Below are 24,330 nucleotides of genomic sequence, written 5' to 3'. Positions count from 1 at the left end.
AAAAAAAAGTGTTTTTGCTCACACGCTGCCACAGCACTAGTTCTTGCATGGACAAAGGTTGTTTTGAGTCAGGAATCAGATCAGAGTTAAAACTACCCCAGTAAAAAGAAAACTAAATTTAACCCCTAAGAAGTCCCCTAATCTAACTCACTCTGCAGCTAACCAACACTCAGGCTCCCACAGAGGCCTGGAGATTAGAAATCAGTGGCTGACACTTTTTTCCAGTAGTTGTCATTCCACATAAAAACCCCAATATTCCATTTAATTTTCTATCACCTTCAAAGAATTTTTAGAATTTTTCCCCCAGTATAAACTGCTGTGTCTTATTAGGTTATTGTCATTAACATGAAAAATATCAAATTGTTATATTATCCACATAGGAAAAATGATCCCTTGCTAGCATACAAAAATGCTTTTTTGAAATTGGCAATAATGTTAAGAGTACGTTACTCCAGCAAAAAGGATCTACCTGAAAAACTAAAATGAGTAACCTTGCGATATTTATCCTTCCCTCTCCACATGCCCTCCTGCTCTTCAAGCATTTCTGAAGTTAACATTTAGAGTATTACTAAAATAACCCCAAACCTTTGTAGGACTAAAGTTAACTACAGTTTCAGGTGTTTGGATGACCTTGTCATTAATTTGCTAATACTGTAAGTTCAACTAGCATCCACTCTGTCATAATTTGATATTAACATTCGTCTTTTTCTCATTGAAATGTTGAATTATATTTCCTTAAACCCCAAATTACATAACCATAGCGGGTTGTATATTGTCCAGAATCAAAGCAGCTGGCCAGAAAAGTGAGAAAAAACAACCTGAACACATGCAATAGAATTAAAAAGGTAGAAGAAACGGAAGAATCGGAAATATGGAAGGCATAAAAGGCAAAGCTCGAAGGGGAAGTCTTAAAATCAACCATGTTAAGCAACTGTAAAAAGCTGTTGTCATTTACAGAAGTAAAATGTCTGTTCAGGGTATATTTACAATAACGACCATTTTTGGCTATATGAGAGATACTGAAAGCTTTGGGTGTAACTTACCCTTATACCTGGCTGGCATTATAGGACATACTTGTATTAGGGCTAAGAAATGCTGAATGCTTTTTGTATTACAGCTGAAAAGAAAATGTGATTCTTCCTATGTTTTGCATTTTTGAGCATTTTTTTGTTCCTTTAAAGCTTCTTTCAATAACAAAAATTGCCTTACATCAGCTATAAAATGTGCTGCAACCACTTGTGGAAGAAAGCTGTTACAGTGCTAATGTGCACAGACCTGCATGCATTTGCTGAAGAAGCATTTTTTCTCTTCAGCCTTCAGTTAGACTATCACCACAAGACTTACAGAATTGCACCGCAAAGAAACCCACACTATGTATAACGCTGACCTCTAACAATTCCAAATTTAGACGTGTCAGAAAACTGATTTGCAAAGAAGAAAACACCAGCTACTGATAGCTTGAATTTAGACCCATCCAATCAACGCTGAATTTTCATCACCAATCCAATACTGTTAGGCTAATGTTGTTTACATTAGGAAAAAACCTAAATAATCAGTTTGCTTAAAACCTGCAAGAACTTAAACTGTTGGTTTTAACTGGAAGATAATATATTTTTGAGTTACAGTATCCTTTATGCACACAGTCTTCAGTTAATAACAAAACTAAACTGCAGTAGAAACAAATCCTGCATCCAGGAAACAGGTTTGATGAAAAGCAGTGCAGTGACAGCAAATTTTTAAGGAGTAACTATTTAAATATGCACATGCATATTACAAATAGTCACCATATTAATCCTAACATGCCAGAATATTGTGTGCTGTCTCATTGGTTTTGATCTTCCAAATTTCACATATAAGAAGTGGCAAGGTACACTGGCATCCAGAACTTCCAGGCATCAGAGATACAGGCATTGTAGAAGACAAACACTGTTTTGAAATTTTGCTAAATTAAATGTTGGTTTAAAAAGTACTAACATTTGGGCTGTGATATTTAGGTTCCGGAGACCTGGACAGTAAGGATCTTTCTGGTACTGAGAGTACTCAGTATCAGCTTAGTATTTCCAAATGCTTTGTTCTTTCAAAATATGTAGAAAAACTCTAGTGAATAAAACTATTTCACATTTCCAATATTTTCTGCACAAGTCTAAAGGCGGGAAGTAAGATTTCTCTTTTGTTGTTTTGGAGAAGGGATACGCTTTTTAAATGAAAGCTTCTATTCTGAACACTGATACACTGACAAAGAGTGGATTCTATAGTCAAAGCTTTACTTTCTTCTAACTTTTACTCTGACAGTTTTGGTAAATTCATATCCTAATGTTGGCTTGCACGTTTTTGAACTCTGCAATAATACTTAGGCACTGCTGGAGGAAACTGCAGGATCAGACTAAACTAAGAAGCTAGAGGAAAAAAAAGGACACAGATTTTCTTACTCCTCAAACAATGGTGCAGTGTACACATGGAAACTTGAGATGGTACACAACAGCCAACTCTGAATACAGGAGACATAAGGGAAATTGGTCAAAGTTGTTGAAACTGACTCTTCCAAATGTAAAAGTAAAAAAGTCAGGTCAAACTTACAGTTTTATTTTAGCTAGCACCTCAGCGACAACTTTAAAAAGCATCTCTTTGGAAATACACTTGGAAACCTCAACTTAGAATGTGAACAGATAACGAGATCAGTGGAACCCCATGCCAGGCAATTACCAATGCATCGTTAAAGGTTTTGGATAAACATGTTTATTACTAATTCTGGGCACATGATTGGCACCTGTATCTGTGCAACAACAAAAAAAAAAACAAATCCAATTTTTGGTTAAGGTGTGGGATTTTTTGGAAGAGAAACAGGTATTGCACAAAGCCTGTTTGTACATGTTAACTTCCTTCACACCTGAACAAGTTCCATTGGGAATATTAAGCAATTTTGAGAGAGAAAGAAAGAGAGAAAGTGAAATTGTAAGCATGAAGTAAGACAAGTTGCCTACTCACTTCTTTTTTCTTTCTTCTTAAACTTTCCTTTCTTCTTCCCATGCTCCTTTTCATCATCAGATACTATATCTGGAGGCTCATGTAAGCTGTCATGAGGTGGTGAAGGCTCACCAGTGCGGTACAATCCAGGGAATTTTGTAGGACTGATTTCTTCAGAGCTGGGAGTACGAGCAAGACCCCCACTGTGCTCTACCCGGCGGTGTTCACTGGGGCTGCTAGTGGGAGGCAGGAAGCACTCGGTCATTCTGATTCCCTGATATCAAAGTGAAATCTTCTGCTACCTGTCCATCACACCTGCAGTAGGGAAAAACAAAAAGAAACCCCCCACGCTTTAAGCAATGGGTTTCAGAACACCTTGTTTAGAGCTCTATCCTGAAAACACAACAAGCAGCAATACCTTCTACAACAAATGCTCCAACTTATGTCAAGACACTGTAATATAACATCAGGTCCTAAGCTCAGTGCTTGCAGAATGTGATCATTAACTTCTAAGCCATAATAACATATTAAGAAAGCTGCTATTTTAGCCATCTCTACTTTATCCTATATAAGATATTATATATGAAGTATCAGAATATTTCAACATTTGAAATAATTCTTACAAAATTCATAGGCAGCTTGCATACTGATTGGTAATATTTATTAATAAATAGTTACCTAACTTTAAATTTTTTTACATAAAATAGGTCTGCCTGATACCCAGAGCATTTGTGAGCACAGCACTTAAGGCAAGGATCACTTTCATCTTTCCCAAGCATATTTTACAGATGCAAATAAGAACTTGCCTAGCCAGTTGCAATAAGGGAAAAAAAAGTCCTAAAGTCAAATCCATCTTCTAATTATGCCAATGCAAATTAAAGAAGGTAGAAAAAGAATGATTAAGTTTTTCTGGGATACAACAACAACTGCACATTTGCAAAGGCTATATCAGACCATCTACACCCAGATGCTGGCATGTTGTTTGCTTGAGATTTATGACCAAATAAAAGCTAAGATGAAAATTGATGAAGGAAGTCAATACATAAATTCTTAGCAACGGAACTTGTAAGCAAAACACTCTTCCTAGCACAGATAAATTGCAGAAATTCTACAGAACAGATATGCTGTATAGGACATCACAACTCCGGAGCCTGCTTTGCCGAATTTGGCCCTTTATGTATAAATGATCACCCTCAGATACAAGCCCTTCTTTCCAAGGGATGAAAGAAAAACAGAAATAGAGCAAACCCCAGGAAGGAAAAAAAGATATTTCCCACACCTCCTGGTATACTTGGATGAGAGATCATGTCATGGTTACATGCTAACTGTAATCCAACGTCAATCTGTGCTGCTGTGCTGCTGCTGAAAGAAAACTGATCTACTGGAAGACAAACAGAAGATTATTGGTTGTTTTTTTTTAGGCTACATCAGTTCCATAGCCTGACCCTCTATGCAGCATCAGGGCAAGCACAAAGAAGGCTGAGAGAGTTGGGGGAAGGTGCCCAGCACTGCAGACTTAAAGCAGTGACTACGCAGCCATGGCCTCAAAAACCAGAATTAAAACACGTTATAAGATTACACACAAAAGCCATATGAAACCTATTTCCTTAAATATTTTAGTTATGACAAGAGTATACCCAGATTAATAGCTGTGGCTTCTGCCCTAGCCTTTGGGCCCTGCAGTCACCTCTGGTACTCCTGCTATTTAATGTTGATATATAGATTAAAATTAAGAAGAAAGTAGTCAACCCTTTGCTAAGTTAGGCAAACAATCATGGATACCCAGTATTTTATAAAACCCTTATTCAGAGAAATAAATGATACATACTTGCTAAGCAGGAACTCCTGACACATCATACAGACCAGACTATAATTTGCTATGCAAAAGCAGAAAGCCTCTTTTAAAGAGAATAGCATTAACACGAGGCACAGCCTGTTTTTTTTTTTTTTTGTCATGCTTGTTGGGTTTTGTTACATTTTTAATGGATTTCAAGTACTTCACTGCTATGCTAATTTGATATTGTGTTTAAACAAGTAAATAGAGTGCTCCAATAAGACGTTTTAGGAGAATGTCCAGATATCTAAAGCTTCAATCCTACAGATTTCAAAAAAGGTCAAAACTTCCGATTATACAAGCATTTTCAATATTACCAATGACACAGACTGGCAATACTACTGCATCTCACCTGGGTATCAGAATGATCTGTAAAATTTGTGCACAGCACCTGTTTGCATTTCAACCACCAAAAAAACCCAGCCCTACCCCAAAAGACAGAACCCAAAATACCCCACCAAAATCTACCAAAAGTTGTTGAACAACCGACAGTATTTCAACAGTAACTGATAGAATGAAATTAGAAATATTGCCTATAGTTTTTGTAAGTGAACAGGATGGACCACACCTACAAATCAGTCCACATCTACAGTGGGCATGATGGGCAAGTGCCCAGAGGGAAAGGACAATGTCGTTGCAAAGGCACATGAACACCACCCTGGAAAATAAGGACACACATGCTTTGCCTCTAGACCCTGGCAGAGCTCTTGGGATGAAGCCAGACCTAGCCCATATGTTCCACAACATTCTTCAGCAGGGTTTTACCTAGCTACTCAACTCCTAGGGTCTTATTTACAGATTGGTATGGAAAAACATAATATGGAATTGTGTTTTGCCAGGTTAAATGCGTCCAGCTAAGCGGGTGTGTGACTGGGGGGCGATGGGACTGTTGTTTTTTGGTTGTTGGGGTTTTTATTTTTTTGAACTCTCATCATTCGATTCCCTGTATGCAGGACAGACTGAAAATTTAGTGTTTGTATGAAACAAAGTATCTTACTACAGGAAATCATTCACAGAGTGCTTATGGAAATTAACAGTTACTCAGATCAGGATTTGAATAGGGCATAGTAAGACACAGAATTATGATGAGAAACAACATGCTCATGAGGCCTTTTAATACTGTTCATTCTTTAGTCTGGGTAAAGTAGAGACACTAAAGATAATGGCGCATCCCTGAAGCACAACAAATTAAGACTGCACTTAAGTTTCATATTTTTATTTTACAACTTTAAGGAAGCATTACTTTCCTATAACCATAATTTCCTAGGCCTTCAAATAAGGGAGAAATTCCACCATGTTCAAATTATATCAAAACTTATCAGCAGAATCAGAGCATTTAGGTCTACCGCAAAAACCTCTTCCACTTTTGCTAATGGATGTTAATGCCCTGTTGCCATACAAATCTGCACCTTTCCACCAGCTTTTACAAGTTTTTGCTGACAGCAAAAATGGTGACACTGAAAAAATCATGGGTTCTCTCAGCATTTTGTGAAGGAACATTTCACATTTCTAACAGGCTGATTCTTCTGCCAACTTCTCCCTCTCAGATTGACCCTTTCTTTCCAACCTGTTACTGCTTCAGTCCTGCCTCTTCTCTGCAACGGGCTCCTTGCTTCAAATTGCTTCTCCTCACCTATGCAGCATTCATCTGTCATGAGATTTAACAGCTCACTACGGCCATGTGGGGAAGGTCATGCTACTCTCCCCACTAACACAGCCCCTCAGTTCCAGTAGTTTGCTCTCCCAAGACCCCTTTGTGAGATGATTCAATTTGCAAGCTGCTCCAACAGGCTTCTGCTGCTGAGCTTGCTCATGGAAGAGCTCAACAAGCACTAAAGGTGGAAAGCAGAAGAGTGGCAGAACCATGATGACAGGATTGCAGCCTCCCTCTCTGGGCAGATGTTTTGTGATACTACACACACAGTTTCATCTCTCCAGATTTTACTTCATTCTTAGTATTTGTCCCATAACTTCAAGGTTTGATTTCTTTACCACTCAGTGCCAGTACTCCCACAGTTCCTGTCTTGACTCCTTTTGTCACCCTCAGTATATCACACACAATGTGTTCTTTGTCTGCTTTGGTCTCTGTGACCCAGGCTCCTCGCTCAGCCTCCCACTTTCCCCCCTCCTTGTTCTTTATTCAGCTGATTCCTACTCTCCTGCTGCACACCGCTTCCTTGCCAATAAAGTTCTCCCTCTTCTTCCTGTTTCTTCTATCTGATTAGATATCAGTTCCTGTTTCTTCCTGGATGTTGTTTTCTGCTGAAGTCTTTTGTTTCCTCATGATTATCTTCTCACCTTGTCCCCATTTCTCCCACTGGCTCTCAGTCTCTCCCTAGTATTACAAGAAGTCATCTTCTTCCTTACCTCCCCACCAACAGCAGGCTCTTTGACTCCCACCAGTTCTTGTTCACTTGACATTTGATTCTTCTTCCACAGGAGCTATTACACGCTATTAAATGACAGCATCAGAGAGCTTCTCGCAGTTCAAGCGCCTCCTCAGACATAGCTACTCTTTTCAGTACTCCTGAAATGCAGTGTTTTGAACCATCTTCCTGCTCAACATGGAGCTGAGCCTTCAGAATAACTGAGTGTGAAAAATACACAGCCTCCACTGAACATATGCAGAAGTGTGACCTTTCCTCTATCCCCCAAGGAAAGACTAAATTAAAAGAGATTTTAAACATGGAAAGCAGAAGGTTTGTCCTTAACACAAAAACTCCTCGCCATCATGGCACTATGATTTTTCAAGACCATACATCAAGCACAGCATTGTGGGTTGGGGAGAGGAAGGAAGATGCCTGCATGGGCAAAATAATGTGCTTTTCCTAGCCTCACTTTAGAAAATAGCTAAACTCTTTCCTAAAAAAAGAATCAGTCTAAGCTACTTATCTAGTAAGTAAAAATTAATACTAAACAGCTGAGATTTGGAAAAACCATAGAACAGTGAAGACAGAGAGACACAACAGCCAGCTTTAATAGATCTCACTTATTACAGTGTGTCATCTAAAATGAACACGTTAAAAAAAGGCGCAGTTTGAAAGACCAAACTCACAGCTCTTTCATTCAGTACAGAATGCTCTATTATTTCTATTTTGCGCTGAGTCTGTATTTTGACTTTGTGGTTCGTAACCAATTGCAACAGCAGAAGCAAATGAGGGCAGGTGATGGCATGCACAGATATTATTTTGTAAAGCTGCTGGGCAGAATGAAGGACACAGAGCATTTTTCTGCAACAAACATTATGCAAGATCACATCTGAAGCATGGCGGATGTCCCCAGTTCATCCCATTTTGCCACAAAGAGGCATACTCTCAAAATCTGGGTGTTACATTGAAAATAATCCCAAGAAGTCAGTAATCAAAGGATGGAGGCAGAGTGGGAACACTTACTCAGCTACCAGAGTCTGCTTTATTGCAACTACCCAAAACCAAGGCCCAGAACACAGCAGTGCCTCATCATGGTATGTCTCAGTCCAAAAGATCTGGAAGATCTGTGAAGAAACTGATGTTACTCAAAGAAATGAGGCACACTGCTTTTGGACAAAAACTATCCTAGTAATAAGCATAGCTCTATTTTGGAAAGTAACAAACCAGAAGAGGAAAGAAAAAAAAAAATCTATCGCTTGTGGTCTAAGCATGTCGCAGCACTTCAGAAACTATGAGTGGTACTCATACAACTGCTGAGGTAGGTGAAAAAGATGACTTGGAGATGAGAAGACAGTTAGCATTAAGTTATTTATCAAGACTATGCAATGTCTGAGACACATCTAAGTTCTGTGTCTGGCTCAGACTATTGCAAAGTGTGGGAGGCCATTAAAACCATGGCCCTTCCAAGAGTAGAGGATATCGTTAAGTATGCCCCAAATTAATCATCTTATAACTACTGATGGTTGTCAGCTACAGCAAGAGCTTAGTCAAAGAACAAAGTTTTTACTAGCTTAAAGCTAATAAACCATTTATGTTTTACTCAAATTGTTCTGAGCTTTTATTACTGCAATAAAACACAATAGTTTAAGCTGTGTTTTGAAATAAAAAGATACATACAGAAAAGCTTAATACAAAACATGGCTTTCACTCAAACATTTCTTAGACTGAAATATTGCCATGCTGTCAAGTAGCAAAATGACATCAGAGATCATCTATTTTATTTAACAAGCAATACCCAGTTACATACACAGTGCCCTTTCCTTTCTTTAATAAGAATGGCCATGAAATGAGAAAGAAAAGGGAAGTACTTCATGTAGACAGGTAAAGCAAGTTTAAAATTTCACAAGCCTCAAGTAATCATATAAACGTGGCATTAAGTAACTCCCTTGTGAGTCACGCATTCTTCATAACTGGCGATAATTAAAGCCTTAAGAAGGGCCTTCAGAAGACTTTTTGGAGAAAGAGAACAAAATGCAAACTGCATAGCAGCATTCAGCTCCTAAACCTGATTACTTTCCAGGATATGTGATGCTATGAGAATGTTAGAAACCTTACTTTAAAGGAGAGTGTGTACTCACACAACTCAAGTCACACAGGAGCAAGCTGTACATTTTTCAAACATAATGCCGGCATCAGAGCAGCTCTAAAAGTAACGAACAAGCTTGTGTGTTCTCTCATTTACCTGTAGGTGGATAAAGTCTGCTGCAATTACAGCACCATCCAAAGTATTTCAAGTTCTGCTCTAAGAGTCCATACCAACTCAGAAGTAGCAATATACAAATACACAAAACTCCTTAGCTGTCAACAATCAGAGAGCTACAGACCACATCCATATTTGAGTGGACTCTTGCAGGAGCCAGCTCACATTCAGAATATGTAGCAGTATTGAGGTTATTCCCTATTATTGAGGGTACTCCAGCTCTTCATTAATCCATTCAGTAGACAGCCAACCTTAAAATAAATAATTAAATAATGCCATAGACATTTTAGAAATATTAGAAACCTTGTTAAACATTATGATAAAGTCTTATAATCACAAGAAGATAAAATCTCCGGATATGTGGTAGCATATGCCTTCCAATTTGGTTCACTTCAGGGAAAGTATCACAGCCTCAAGCCTACAAATTCTGTAGATCTCCATCAGGATGCAATGCACAGGCTGCTTCCAACAGACGTCTTGGGGAAAACAAAACTCGTACCCCGTGGAGACTTAAATGCTTTGCTCCAGAGACAGCACACCTGAAAAGAGACTGACCATAACCACATAGGAAAAGACCCTGTCCCACGACTCTGCCTCCTGTGCTGGCTATGCTGTCACACTGCCAGTTTTGCCATAACATCGTACTTCCCTGCTGATGCTTGCTGTCACAGTTTACATCCTGCTGTCTGCTCCAGAGCAAGCTAAAGCAGGTAGTCTAGGAGAATAGCCTAGGCACAAATCTTTGTTACACGGTAACAAACAAAGCCATATACAGAGGTTACATGAACTATGCCACACACGGCTCCCATGCTTATTCCCATCCAGGAATATCTCAGCAAGCCCCGCCACACATCTTTCCCCAGCTGAATCAACTGCCATGGAAGCAGCTTCAAAGCTGTGCATTACATTATGATCACAACCACACATACAATGGCATTCTTGGAAATAACTGGCCAGCTAACAACTGGAAAGACTGCTGTTTAATTGCTTTACATTGCATGTTTCTGGAGTAACAAGCAGAAGGTCTCCACTCTGCATCATGAGGCAGATGGGCACTGTAACCAGGCCAGACTTTTGCAGGAATACCTTGACTAATCAGCTACCTGCGTCACAACTGCTACTGCCTACCTGAAGAATAACTTCCAGTTCCTCAAACTTCTTGGGACAATGCTGGTCCACTGTTCATGATTCTCTAGTCTTACTCCCTGTGAATCCTGCTCCTGGTCCCTGTGCTCTTGGTGCCACAAACACCAACTCCTTTCCTAATCATACTTAAGCCCAGTACACTAGTTTCTTATTCAGTGGTCTAGTCCCACTGCTTCCCAGGCTCAGTCCCTCTCCATCAGATTCTTCATTCCCCGCTCCTGCAGTCCAATTCCTCCACCATCAGGACTGTACCTCTTCTCTCTCACAACCTCCTCCTCATCACGCAGGTGTTCAGCACCTAGACATGTGCAACTTCAGTCTCACCATTTCTCTCCTCCACACCCAGTGCCTCATCTAATCTCTCCGCTTGGCTGCTCACAGCTTCCCAGGTTTTTCCCTTGCTACCTTCTATTTCTCCCACATTCAGTTTTAATAAATGCTTCTGAAAACTATGGTCCACAGATAAGCAAGGGAACTCGGAAGGTCATCTCCAGCCAAACTTAGGTTTCCACTCTAAAATGCAAATAGCATTAAAAGATTTGCCTGATTACCAAAATATTTTTAATTCAAGAGATTTTATTTCCTGCTAGCTTAATTCTCAGAAATAGTTTGAAAGAATTTGGTGAGAGTGTTTTGTTTAAATTTTTAAATACCAGCCCAAGAAACCCAACCGAGCAATTTTCAGCCCAAATGAAAATGTGGTAACTATTGATAAGGGCTAAACTATTGAGAGCTGAATTGAATAATATGAACTGTCCTGCAAATGTATCAAACCCTCCTATACTTCTGAAAAATGCCACAATGTACAACATATATAATACCCGCTATTGCTTAGATTGGCCTTAGAATTATTCCTGGCATGACAACCCTGCCCCTTTTTCTCCTGTCTACCTCTCCAAATCCCCACTTGTGCCAGCACTAATGTTTTTAAAACAGAACAGAAAGTTTTACTTTCACCACTTAACAGAGGAGGGAGGAAATGCAATAAAAGGTGTGCAGTTTACTTTTCCAACAGTCACTATAAACATAGCATCACCTCAGGTTTTGTTTGCCCTCAGGACTTTTTAACAAGTTTTACAAAATTCACATTTTCTAACAGGTATTTTGAAGAGTTATCTAATCCCTAGTCACCAAAGGTCTGCAGCAAGTCATACAAAAATTATGATCAAGCAAATTAAGACTAATTTTTATACTTTTATCAGTTCATGGGATACATTTATTTAATAGCAAATTCCCCATATCAGGGATTTAAACTACAGCATCCTTCAGTCACACTCCAGTACCTGAACTCAGCCAACCTGAGAACAGCAGTCCATTTAGTGGAGTCAGTTAAAAAAAAAAAAAACAACACAAAACGCTGACTGGTTGAGCTGAAGGTACTACAAATGCTGTTAAAAAAGCAAGTGCTGATCACCAGAGTGAAAAAGCACATTAAAAAAATTAAGCAGAAGAGAAGTCAATGGATTTGGCATAAAATATTTTACTGGAGGTTTAAGCATTTCTGCTATTCTTTGAAAAGCATCTACAGACTGACCATGACAGATCACACTCCAGGGAACAGAGTCTAGTTTTCCAGAGAGGCCAGAGCTCTGCACACTCAGTTCCACTGTGCAATTTTAAAAAAAATAAAAATCTAAGACTATATATAGCCTAGTTTTAGTTTTTGTGTTTGTTTTGGGTTTTGGTTTGTTGTTTTTTGGTTGGTGTGTTGTTTTTTTTTAAGAGTGCATTAGCTAAATACTAGAAATTATAGGGATAAACAGCAGATATTAAAGACACTTAACTTTGGATTCAACATTGGCAACAAATTTGGGACACATCTACACACCAGAAACATGTAATGTAACACACTGGCATTTCTGTAACAGCAATAATTCACCTGGCAAAAGCAACGGCAGCAGCAGAGATGCAGTAACACATCACAAGGCTCCTGCCAGCAGGTAGAGTTCAAGCTCTATGGAACTTTTGGGAAAATACTCAGCTGACATGTACAGGCAGATGCCAATGCCACTGCATCATCATCATCTTTTTTATCCATTCCAATTACAAGAAAACCACAACAGGCATGCTCCCCTACAAAGGCTGCTTAACTTGTGTCTGCTGGTTTGTCCTCTAAAAGCCACTTGGCACCACCTACCAGCACACTGAGTTTGGTACAGATCAAGTCTCACTACGCTTGGTCAGCTGCATAAACCTGCTTAATACGTAGAGGAAACTACAAAGAGCGCACATGCTGCATGAGGTACTTCATGCTGAATCCAGACAGTGTCACTTTTTAATCCATTATTGAGATATTATTTTTCAGGCTGAATGTAGAAAAATCAATTAGAAGTACCCTACTTCTTCAGTGAATTGGCTGAATTGTGACCATTATTTTATTCATAGAATTTTCAAACAGCATTAAGTTCATTTTACAGAAGTCACTTCATAATCCTTTAACTGGGAGGTCAGTATGACTAGTCTAGTTTACCTTACCAAAGGGAAAGAATATTCCATTCTAAGGCCTTATTGTTCTCGGACATAAGCATTTTCTGAAAGTATATTAATGACACACAAACCTTTAGGGTTAAAACTGTGATAATTAAGTTTCTTGTGCTTTACATTGAATTTTTGCCACCATGTATTGAACACAGGCAAAGAGATCTATAATTACAGGCTGTCACTTGAACTGACAACTCTATAACATAAGGAGAAACTAAGAACAGCTTTGCTTGGATCTCTTCATAGTGTGATACACGACACAGATGATCAGTTTCCATGTACGATTTTTTTTCTTGTTTAAAACCCTGCATGTTCCAATGTAACACAGGCAAATCATATCCAACTTTTAGTGAATATTAAATTAAAACAGAACTATGGTGGTTGAGATAAAACCCATTCTACTGTAACAGCAGAAAGGAAAAGACAGACTTTGATCTAGAAAAATTGTTTTCAAAACAGCTTCTCTGATTATTTTCAGTGATTATTTAATAACTGTGTCTATCTGCTGACTATTTGACAACTCTGTCTATCTGCAGCACATTTGGTTTTGGCTTAAACAGTCCTGTATATTATCACTCTAACATCAGTGGCTACTGACCTAGAAAGCAAAGTGAAAGCAAAGTCTCCCCTTCTGCCTTCACCAGCTGTTCTATTAGGCCCATATTGAGTAAAAACTGGATATTGGGTTGCATGCAAATGTTTTCCCAACTTAACTATAATGGATAGGAGTATAATGTTTCTGTGCTCCCAGCACAGCAGTTTTTAGCAAAGCCTCATTGTAGATGCAGTTTTACCACTGAAAGATTTTTTTCTGATGTAGCTTATTTCATTTGGAGATCTGTTCTGAGCCATGACAACAAAATAATAGTTTTATTGATCGACATTACGTCTATAGCAGTGCAACCTGCTGGAATAGATGCTGATGTCTGTCAAACTCATGCTATATGTAAAAGAAAATAATCTTTTTTTTTTTTACCATGGTATATTAGTTTCCACACAAGGAGAGGACTATATCATCTCCTCTTTTCAGACATATTCCCATCAATGCCAATGCCAACACTTCATCAAGACCACATTAATTGTTTAGCCCTTCTGCAATTTTCTAAATTTTTGGGTTGGTTTTTTTTTTTCAGTACCATATGTAGAGCTGGGATTAACAAATTCTGTTTTCCACCTCTGCCCCAGATTCACACAATACCCAAGGGGAAAGTAAATTTAAATATTTATAAGCTCAGTAGATTATTAATTATGATTAGCATCACCACCTCCAGGGCTGAGATGTTGCAAAACGTCATGCATGTGAACACTGAAAACACTCCCAAATACATTCAAGGCAAGGTGCGGCACCACCCAGCCTGAGGCAGCAGCTGGTCGCCAGGGTTCCTCTCTGCAGTGAACAGCTGGGAAGCAGGAACCTGCCTCTGCAGCCAGCAAAGGCTTCTTCAGAGGCGACTATGGAGAAGACTGACGAGTTAAATTACCGATTACTGAAACAGTAGCAGGACCCACAAGTTCACAATATTTGTCTTTTATGCCAATTTACATAGCCAAAGAGCCTTACAAAAAAACATACATGGAAACGCCAGCTTTATAGAAAAATGTATAAACATCCTTAGAATTTAAAATTAAATTCACATATATTTTCTAAAACAAAATTGAGCTCAGTCTGTAGCACCTATATGCAGTAATTTTCGGCAATCCTATGGCTTCAGAGTATCATAAAAACGCCATACCTTATGAAACACACAGTGATTGTTGTTTTCAATTTACTTGCCAAATACAATAAAAATCAAATGAATAACAAGTCAAATAGACAATAAAAGTATGTATCCTTCACAGCTGGCAAAAGAGTTCAATATCTGATAGCACTGGACCAAAGAAGTGCTGCCTGCCACTCCCAAATCTGTTGCGTAGCCTTGTCTACACAAGAAAACTCATGCTGCTTTAAATAAAATTAGTGTAGGTAGTTTAATGGAAACCCTGGTGTATATATAAGACCAAATAGTGCCATTGTCCTCTCCTGCCCCCCCAAAAAATAAACTGCCTCTGTCACTATAAGACATTTTCAAGAGTGGTGAAACCCTTGCTCGTAAGTACTAAAACACACCAAATGTTATTACCTGTCAAAAATATGCATCTGTAACTGACTGTTCTAATGATACGCACTAACTGCAAACTTTGGTGACATACATTTGTGTATCTTTTAGATGTCTTCGAGGTCTGACTGAAATAGGATATTAAAAACTTACAAAAGAAGGATTTACAAAGAACTGGCAACCAAAAGCAGCCAAACCATAATAGAAAACTGTAAGCCAGCTTTACCATAAAATAAATAAAATATCACAAAATTGTAGCACACAAAAGGAATGTTGCAGGTAACAACCGATGCAACTTCTTCATTGTTTTTTGGTTGAGTATACAGATTTTGGCATATTCCAAGAAACGTTTGTAATAGTCATTGCCAGAATATTAGTTCTTCTGAATGATCTTTATCAAGGAACTTGGATTTGAGTCTACATCTTAGTATGTCAGTCACATTAATTTACTGAACCACTGAGACAACAAAGTAGGAACTCCACATATTCATCGCTTCCTCTTTCAGCTGCAAAGTTGCATTTCATTTCCTCCAACAACTTTTAAAATAATTTTCAAAAGACAACTGATAAAAACACGCTTTATCACCAGTGGTATGAGTCGTACAAATTTGAGAACTGCACCTCCAAATTTCAAGATTAAAAGTTCAGAAGCGTGACCTGTGAAAGATCTCTGCATTTAAGGTTAGTTTGCAAGTGGCCATCACAAAGAAAAACTTACAGAATTTGTAAAAATTAAAACATCTGGAGAACAAGAAAAACTAAATCCACTAGACTGAAATAAAGCAAGGAGTTTCTGGGTAAATCTATTCAATCAGTTAATTTTTTTCTCCCCTCAAGCTCTTACATTTTTAGTCCAGTCAATCAATTAAAAAAATCCGATCAAATATGAAAAGCTCTTTAGGCTATCTTAAAAGAACAGCATCTCCTTTGAAGCCACCACAACTGAAAATTAAAAGGAGGGTGTCAGATGATACTCTTCTTTGAATCCAATTAAAAAAAAAAAGGATTTTAGGTTTTGTACAGATTAGCATTATGCTTTTATATAGCATGTGGTTCACAATATTAAAATCTACGGAGTTAGATAATTACAAATATAGTAAAATATCTGCCAATTTAATTATCTTACATGAGGCAATATTAAATTAATACACTCAATATTAAGTACGTGAAAGTAGTGTATTGAACAGAGGAAAACAATAACTAAGAAGTATGGATTTCCATACTAACGTGATAGGAAAAACACTACTAATACCATTAAATGAGAGTTTCATTGTTGGCATATCTAGCATTAGAATTTACATTTAGCATTCAATGTAATCAATGCTAAGAAAAATCAGTGAAAATTTATTTTCACTGCAATATTCGAAAGAATTCTGCACTTTGACTGGGGATGCTTATATTTTAACACACATACCTGGACAGGCTAGAAATACTAAAGTAGCAATAAGTCTAATTACTAGGGTAAGTTAAATGTTATATTTCACAGTAGTTAATATAGAAAAAAACATTAAAATTATAGCTTCTAACTCTTAAGTGTACCTTCTGTTTTAAAAAGTTAGGTATGGTTTTAAAGTGAAGTGATATCCTTGCAGAATTTTTACTAATTTTTTTGTGAACAAGAGAAGCTGCAGTTTTTGGCACTGTGATAGCTCTTTTTCCACAAGCACCAAGTTAACACTATTATTATCATTTTGTTTTTAAAACCCATGTGTCCAGCTCAAGCTCTGGTAGTACCAGAGATCTATGTTCAGTCCCAAGAGTTCCTTCCTGCCAGATGTCTGCCTTCTAGCACAAGGCTCAGACACCTGTAATACAGAAGCCCAGGGATCCTACTGAAACTGTGAAACAGGAAGTCGACTTCATGCACTGACTTAAGCTAGATCATAGGAATGTGAAATTTTCATACTAGAGAGGACAAAATGAAACAAAAATACATTCTATCTCTGCATAACTACATGAATTGACTCGAGTGAAGAGTTGTTCACTGCTAGCAAATCTACAAAACAGCCAACCTGAAACTAAATTTATTTTCCGTAAAATAATTTTCATTTTTGTCCAAATTTGCATTCTGTCTGATTTGGAATGCCAAACCTTACCACTCCTCACTCTTCCTCTACAGCAGCAGCCATCTGGCCCCTTCCCACCTGACGCAAGCAGCCATCACTCATCCCTTTCTTTCCTTGTGTGCCTCCAGAGACCGAAATAGCCAGTTTAAAAAAGCTCAGTTCCTTGTGAGCAAGAAGGAGAATAAAGAAGGCCGCGTGCAAATGAGAAATCTGTTCCTACTCGTTGCAAAGCTGCCTCTTCCATCACACTGAAGTAGAGGGCAGCCAACTACTCCTATGAAAAAGTGTATCCCCCAGAAGGTAAAACAGTGCATCTCTGCACACTTCCGCAAGGTCTTCCCCAGCACTGTGCTTCGTGTTGGCTGTAGCTGGCAAGAATCATTAAGCCGTTCCCTGCTTCCTCCAGGAAAGACAGTAGCCCAGATGGAAGCAAGCCAGGGATTGCCTACAAGGTCATACCATAAATTCATCTCTAACACCAAGGATCGTAAACCTTCTCTTAAAGAAATTTTATAGTTGCATTGATTGCTTAAGGTTTGTATTTCTACATATCTCCCCAGCACTTAAAACAAATGGATAGATAACAAGCTATTAACAATTAAGAGCACACCAATGAGGATGAAGCGACTTATATAATGCCCTTCAATTACTACTATATCAGAACAACTGCATGATTTAATGTTGCACATAGATAACAATATTAAATTTGATTATTTAAACCTAAACATAACATTTTCTCCACTTTTTTTTTTAAACTGGGCTCCACACCACATTAATTCATGCTACTAAACATCTCACTATACTTATTCAGATTCATATTATTACTGTTTTAGCAACTCGTGAGCACTTTTTCTTTCTTATTATAAAATTCTGTGTTTATTAAATAATTAGTTGTTATTTTTCAGTCAAGATGTTATGCCAAGCTGCTTCTGGGAGAAACTGGGAAATGTTTATTATCTGTGCTTTTGTTTACTTAGTATTAAAGAAGCTATACAAGGAGAAAAATACCAAACCATGTCTCTATTTAAATAGATCTTTCTTATTTACAAAAAGAAATACTACTTGTAGGTAGTGAACAGATCACTCCTAAACAATGAAATCTCCTTTTTTTTAATTGGTAGATCTCAGTCTCACACGCATACTTGGAATTCATAGATTAGACAAGAAAAAAAGATGCCTTCTGCTTTTTCAATACACAACTAATAATAAATGACACTAAGAACCCCAGTTGTATCTCCCAAATACTTCTGGTCAGACATATTTTGTTTAGGTATTAACTTTGGTTTTTACCTTCTTAATAAATTATTTAATCCACTGAAGCCACTGTATTTTGTATTTATCTTTTTCACAAATTCTTCCCTACTAGTTCAAAAGTGCCACAGCACTTTACTGATGAAACCTAAATATAATAATTTTTCCTAGCACACTGTTTTCTAGAAACAGGACAGAATAAACTATAATCTCTCTGGATAAATTTGAGCTGAGTGTTGTGTGAGCCTCTGTACAGGATCACCACTCCTTACTCGGACAATTATATATAACCCTCCCCACCCCACTTCCCAGCAGCTGCCCCAAATAAGCAGTCATCCCCCTCTTTCTACTGCAGCCTAAAGAAAAACTGGAAGCAGGGAGCTCAGGATCCCTGCTGTTACTCAGCTTCAGAAACAAAGGCTTGCTGTTGCTACCACCAACATCGACGGCTCTGTCACTCTACGACACCTCCACAGCTTCAACCAAGTTTGTATTCGCTGACGTCAAGCCCAAAAGGTGAGAGATGGCTGGGATGGGAAGTAGTATGGAGAGGAAAGGAGTCATACCTTTCCTTGTCCTAAAATCAACCCACATCCTTACCTTTCCAGTTTCTGCCATGGCAGGCAGAAGATGTAATTGTTATTTGGACAGCAATCACCTCTCCTCTCAACACCACATGTCTGGGGATGCAGCCTAAGTACAAGCCTCCCGCAGGCTACTTCCAGCCCAACCATGGGCTCATTTGAGTTGGTTTTTTTTTTTTTTGAGCAACAGTTTGAAAACTATGGTCTATGAGGCTCAGGTGAACAGCAGGAATAGCTGATAAATTCTTTAGGTGAAAATCTGAAGCAGGCATATGGCAAACCATGACTGGTTTTAAGGGTAGCAAATCAGTGAAGGATTCAAAATAATCAGGTGCATTAGTTCAGAGAAAAGCTTAGTAGATTATACTAGACATACAATAAGCTGAAGATAAATGTCATACTATACTATATTTTGGCATTTTGAGGCCGGGTACATGACATCAAGCTTCACAGAAGGAAAGCAGATTTGCATTTGTTGGTATTTATTGCTGAACAGCAGCATCTTCCATATTAGTCTAAAAACAGCTTATAAGAAACAGCAGTGTTTACTCAGAAAACATTCAAACCTTTTCTGTAAGAAAATACAGCTAAAACATATTAGGGAAGTGCCTAAAGGGTACAACTGAGATCAGAATCCCGAAGTGTTAGATACAGTGCATATAGACATCAGTTTTGCTTTAACTACAGGTGCAGAATTAAGCCATGCAGCCCTGAAACAAGAATGCAGTTTTTGCAATACTGAGACAATATATTCTGGCATAGCCCTCCCATCCCTAAATACACCTTAACTAAGAGAGAATAATGCCAGAGTTACACCTGGAGTATTAAAATTTTGATTCCTATCTTCTATTTCAGATGTGGGAAGACTAAAGAACACCACTTATTTTCTGAAAGCTAGAATCGAGATCCCTACAACAGGGAAGTTCCCTGCTTCTCCAGAATAAACACCCCATTTCTGATCTAGCTACCTAGAACATTACAGCAGGGGGTTAGTAAATTTCAAACACTTAGAAATAGTAAACACTCAAAACCAGAACAGTTTGGAAGCTGCTTTTTTTTTATTTCTATTTTACTGCTCTGTAGAAAAGAGCCCCTCAAGAGTATGTGTCACACTGACTGCATAATGATACTATCTATGGACTGTACTACAATGAATTGAAGCCGCCGTATGGCATCATTCATCAGAAGCTGTATGCAACACCTCAAATGACATAAAAACCCAAACCTCAGGGATCTCTCTCTCATTTTTCTTTAAGCTTGCTAATAAATTCACATCTATTACAATCCTGCATCATATCCAACAGAGCCTTAACATCACACTCGAATGGGTGCATTATAGCAATGCTGAACATGCATGGTTAGTGCTTCAAGTGCTTTCCGTGTGAGAAATAGGTATAAGAACGTAATGATGGTTGTTTTGCAGTGCTGGAAAAAAAACCAAACTTACACAAATCCATCTGGTTTATATAACTGGTAAAAAGGACTCAGCCTATTATGTTTTATAATTAGCGGTTGGACTCGATGATCTTAACTGTCTTTTCCAACCTTAACGATTCGATGATTCTATAATTATTCCTCACTGAGGATGACCATTAACCTCAGGGACGCCAGGGTGCGGGGGGAAAATCCAAACCGCACCATTCTCACAAATAGATACCTTCAAATTATCAGTGTGGATTGCTGCCATTTTCTTTGTGGTTTATTTTAACATATATAAGCACTTAAAAGCAAAATCTGCTTATTTACTCATACATTACACACTGACACACGATGCATGGCAAGATACGCTTTCTAAACAATATTATTAGGTAAAAAACACAGCACCCTTAGAACCTGTTAAACATGCTAGATGCAGAAAAATGACAGCAATGGTACGAGTTTTCTGTTTTTTTAAGATATGACTTCTAGGCGAACGTAAATGCACAAAAACTCCGGCTTCTCCCTCCCCCCCCAAAAAAACAGCCCCAAAGCAACCTGCCAGGCAGCTCGCCCGTAGCCCAGCAGACCCCCTCACCCGAGCCTGAGCTACAGCGAACCCAGCACGATTCGGAGCGCATAAACACTTCAGAAAACCGGGCGGAGCGGACGAGGAGCCCAGCCGAGGGGCACGGTGCCCCTTCCCGCAGGGACCGGCGGGACAACAAGGCCAGCAAGCAAAGGAGAAGGGCCGGGTCCCCCGCCCGGGCCTCCCGGCGGAGGAGTCGCCGCTGGGGCACACGGCCTGTCCCCAGCGCGGCGCCTCCGCCGCCGGGACACGCAGGCTGGGCCGAGCCACCTCGGGGCACGGCAGCGCCCCGGGCCCGTGGAGCCGCCACCAGCGGCCCCGGGCCGACTGAGGGGGAGAAGGGGGGCGGAGCCCCCAACGGCCCCTCCCCTCCCCCACCCGGTAGCTGCGCGGAGGGGGGGGGGGCGGCTCCCCGCCGCCCGTTATTCGCCACCCCCACTCCCCCCATGCCTCCCTCCTGTCCCGTCCCGCCCCGCCAGCCCGGCTCCCGCGCCGCTCACCGGTGACGGCGGGAGGCCGGGCCGGGCCAGGCCGGAGACCCCCGTCTGCCCCCTCACCCGCGGCAACTAACCGTTGGGGTCCCGGTCGCCGGCGCAGCGGCTCCGCCTCGGCCTCACGCGCGGGGCCCCGCCTCACGCCCCATCCCGCCGTCTCCGCCGCCCGCCCGCCCGGCTGGCAAGGACGGCCGGGGAGCCGCGCGAGAGGCCACCACGCAAGCGCCGCCGCCTCGCCCCGCCCTCCCCGGGGAGGCGTCCTGCGCAGGCGCAGAGCCGTGCCTCGCCCGCTGCCGCGCGCGGGGCACGACGGGCGCTGTAGTCCCCCCGGGGAGGTCCGCCGGCAGGGGCGGCGGCCGCCCCCGCCCGCCCGACTACAGCTCCCAGCCGCGAGCGCCCCGCGCGCGTGCCCTCGCTCCCCCCGTCATATTTAAAGTCCGTTCACCGCCCCCCAGGCCCGCGGTGGCAGCGGTAATCGCTAGTTGGAGGGGACGAGGAGAGTCCAGCTTCAGTGAGGGTAACAGCCCGGTAACGCACCGTCCTAACGTTCCCTGAAGCGGCTGAGGGCAGGCGGGCAGCGACCCGGCGGCTCTGCTGGGCACGTTGACAAGGAAGCGTCAGCGCTAGCAGTGATTAAAGCAGCGTACGGTTAAAGCCGTTGTGAGGTAAAACCTGTAACCGTAGGAAGTCAGCAGACATCAAAAGCCTTTAATACAAATTTAAGAGCTGACACAGCTCTATAGGCGTTTACTTCTAGCCTGCCTTCCCAATAACGTTGCTACTGACTTCCACGTTTGCAGTCCAGACAGGGAATGGAGCAGCCTTCGGCTTCATCTTGTGTAACGAATCTGACCTTGACTCGTTACCCGCTCCTCTCTGCCACTCTCCGGAATACAAGAAAATGGAGAAACACTCTGGATGCGACTTTTGAGATGACCTGTGCCAAGAAACACATCTCCATCTCAACATGCATCCTGTTTATAGTGATGTTAAAAGGAATTTTGTATTCTCTGTCCCTTACAATGCAAGTTTCTGTTATGGTAAGCACCTGCAAAATTTGAATCCTTTTCAGGATTCCTCATCAACAAGGGAATTTGTTTCAGTAAGAAGCAGGCCGATTCATTCCCACAGCCTCAGACATAATCCCTGGGCTATTGGACACATTAATACTGTGGCAGCCTGCCACCTGCTTCATTTAGTCACTTGAGATTCAATGCTGCTTAGTCCCTGTCAAATGGGCTCTTTGTGCAACCTCCTGCGGTAATGTAAAAGGTCCCCCACAGGAATTTGTGCTATTGAGTAGAAAATACAAAAGGGAGGGTTGTAAACACTCCGATTAGTGTTGGAGCACAGAGAGATTGTCTCCACAACATATTACATAACCATGCAACTTCCAATTTACTGTCTCCCCTCCGGAAGAAACAGCTTAGCAGCAAGGGCTCACTCGTGTATTTAACTTAACATCACAGCTAATGTTTCTTTTTTTGTTATACACAGGCTGTGTTACTTCTGGCAAAAGAAGAGAGAAAGGTTACTTCAGAAACATCCCGTAGTAATTTGAGATGATTGCCTGTGAGGATCTCCACTTGAAGTGACAGTCGCCAGAGGCTCTCAGCTCTGAAAAATAAGTATTATCAGAGGCTGTTGCCAACAGGAGTTCACCCACAATGGGCCCATCAGCTAATGAACCCAGAATGAATCTTCTCCCATTTTTTGAAGACAAACAAATGATTGTGTGCAGTGCCAAGGATACCAATTTACTGCCATGTGAAACACATTTGGATGACTTCTGACTTAGAAAACTCATTGTGGTCTGAGGCCCACTTACACAGAGCAAGGCACTTTCTTACACCCTCCCTGTCCCACGTTCACTCTGTAAATTATTACTGCTTTAAGGACAAAGTCAGGCAAGGATTCTGGGGTGGCAAATTCTCTGCTTTGAAATTCAGCCTTGCTGATGTACCTGAGCCCTCATAAATGTAATAAAATAATGGAGGAGAGATTTAGAAACCATTTTGTCAGGGGAAAAAAAAAAAGAAGGGAAAAAGACAAAGCTGTGTTAATGAATAATTCCTTCCTCTTCCTTCTCAGTTACACTGCTACTTCAGGAAAGCCTGTTCTGGGGGCGAGTTTATCATGGAGAGATGGTAGTCTACGTGGGCTGCGCTACTCTGGGATAGCTTTAGATACACTATGTAATTCTCATTAGCAATAAAGGAATACACAGCAGTCATAACGAGGTGTAGCTTATGAAAGAAACTGATTGGCCACGTGCAGAAACACACGTGAAACCATGAGAGCCTGAACATATGTAGAAAAAGCTGGAAGACACAGTTTTGGGTAAAAAACTATCAGTTACCCGTAAGTACGACCGCACAGCAGGAGAAAAAGAGAGCCAAGAGAGCTGTATGACACTGAACTATGCCTTCAGGCCTCCCATGAGCTCTTTGGAGTCACACCATTCTAAGATCTTTGCAATAAGAAGGAAATGTAAAAATACTTTAGCAATGAAGAATAAATTAAGAACTTGGGTTTTGGCAGCCTTAAATCTTAGATGTGTTCGAAAGGGATCTGCTTTGTTCCTTGCAACGTCTTGTACCTAAGTACGTTTTGCTACATACTTAGAGAAGATTCGTAGCTAGAAAAGTTTTTAAAGCATGCTCTTAAGTATTCTAAAGCACTCAGGCAGGTAATGGTTTGCTGGTATCCAGACCTAGCTGAAAAAAGAGACCCCAGAATAAATTATTTTTTTTCTTGCAAAATGGAGTAAGTCTAAACAA

General features: G+C 40.4%; 1 protein-coding gene across 4 annotated transcripts in view; it reads right to left on the bottom strand.

Moving 5' to 3' along the window:
- RALBP1 (ralA binding protein 1) overlaps window positions 1-21,785 on the bottom strand; it is a 35,788-nt gene extending 14,003 nt beyond the window's left edge. The window contains exons 1-2 of one of the 4 annotated variants that reach the window (XM_064443001.1): window positions 21,628-21,785; window positions 2,986-3,279 (exon numbers count right to left, since the gene is read on the bottom strand). In XM_064443001.1, the coding sequence (XP_064299071.1) occupies window positions 2,986-3,229 (244 nt within the window). In that variant the 5' untranslated portion in view covers window positions 3,230-3,279; window positions 21,628-21,785. Of the gene's footprint in view, window positions 1-2,985; window positions 3,280-4,243; window positions 4,346-21,556 lie in introns of those variants that run through there. The other 3 variants (XM_064443002.1, XM_064443003.1, XM_064443004.1) reach the window with 3 other exon arrangements.
- Window positions 21,786-24,330: the final 2,545 nt, after the last annotated feature.

This window comes from Phalacrocorax carbo, chromosome 2 (genome assembly GCF_963921805.1).
Source record: "Phalacrocorax carbo chromosome 2, bPhaCar2.1, whole genome shotgun sequence".
Lineage (NCBI taxonomy): Eukaryota > Metazoa > Chordata > Aves > Suliformes > Phalacrocoracidae > Phalacrocorax > Phalacrocorax carbo.
This window is presented reverse-complemented; position numbering and strand designations above follow the sequence as displayed.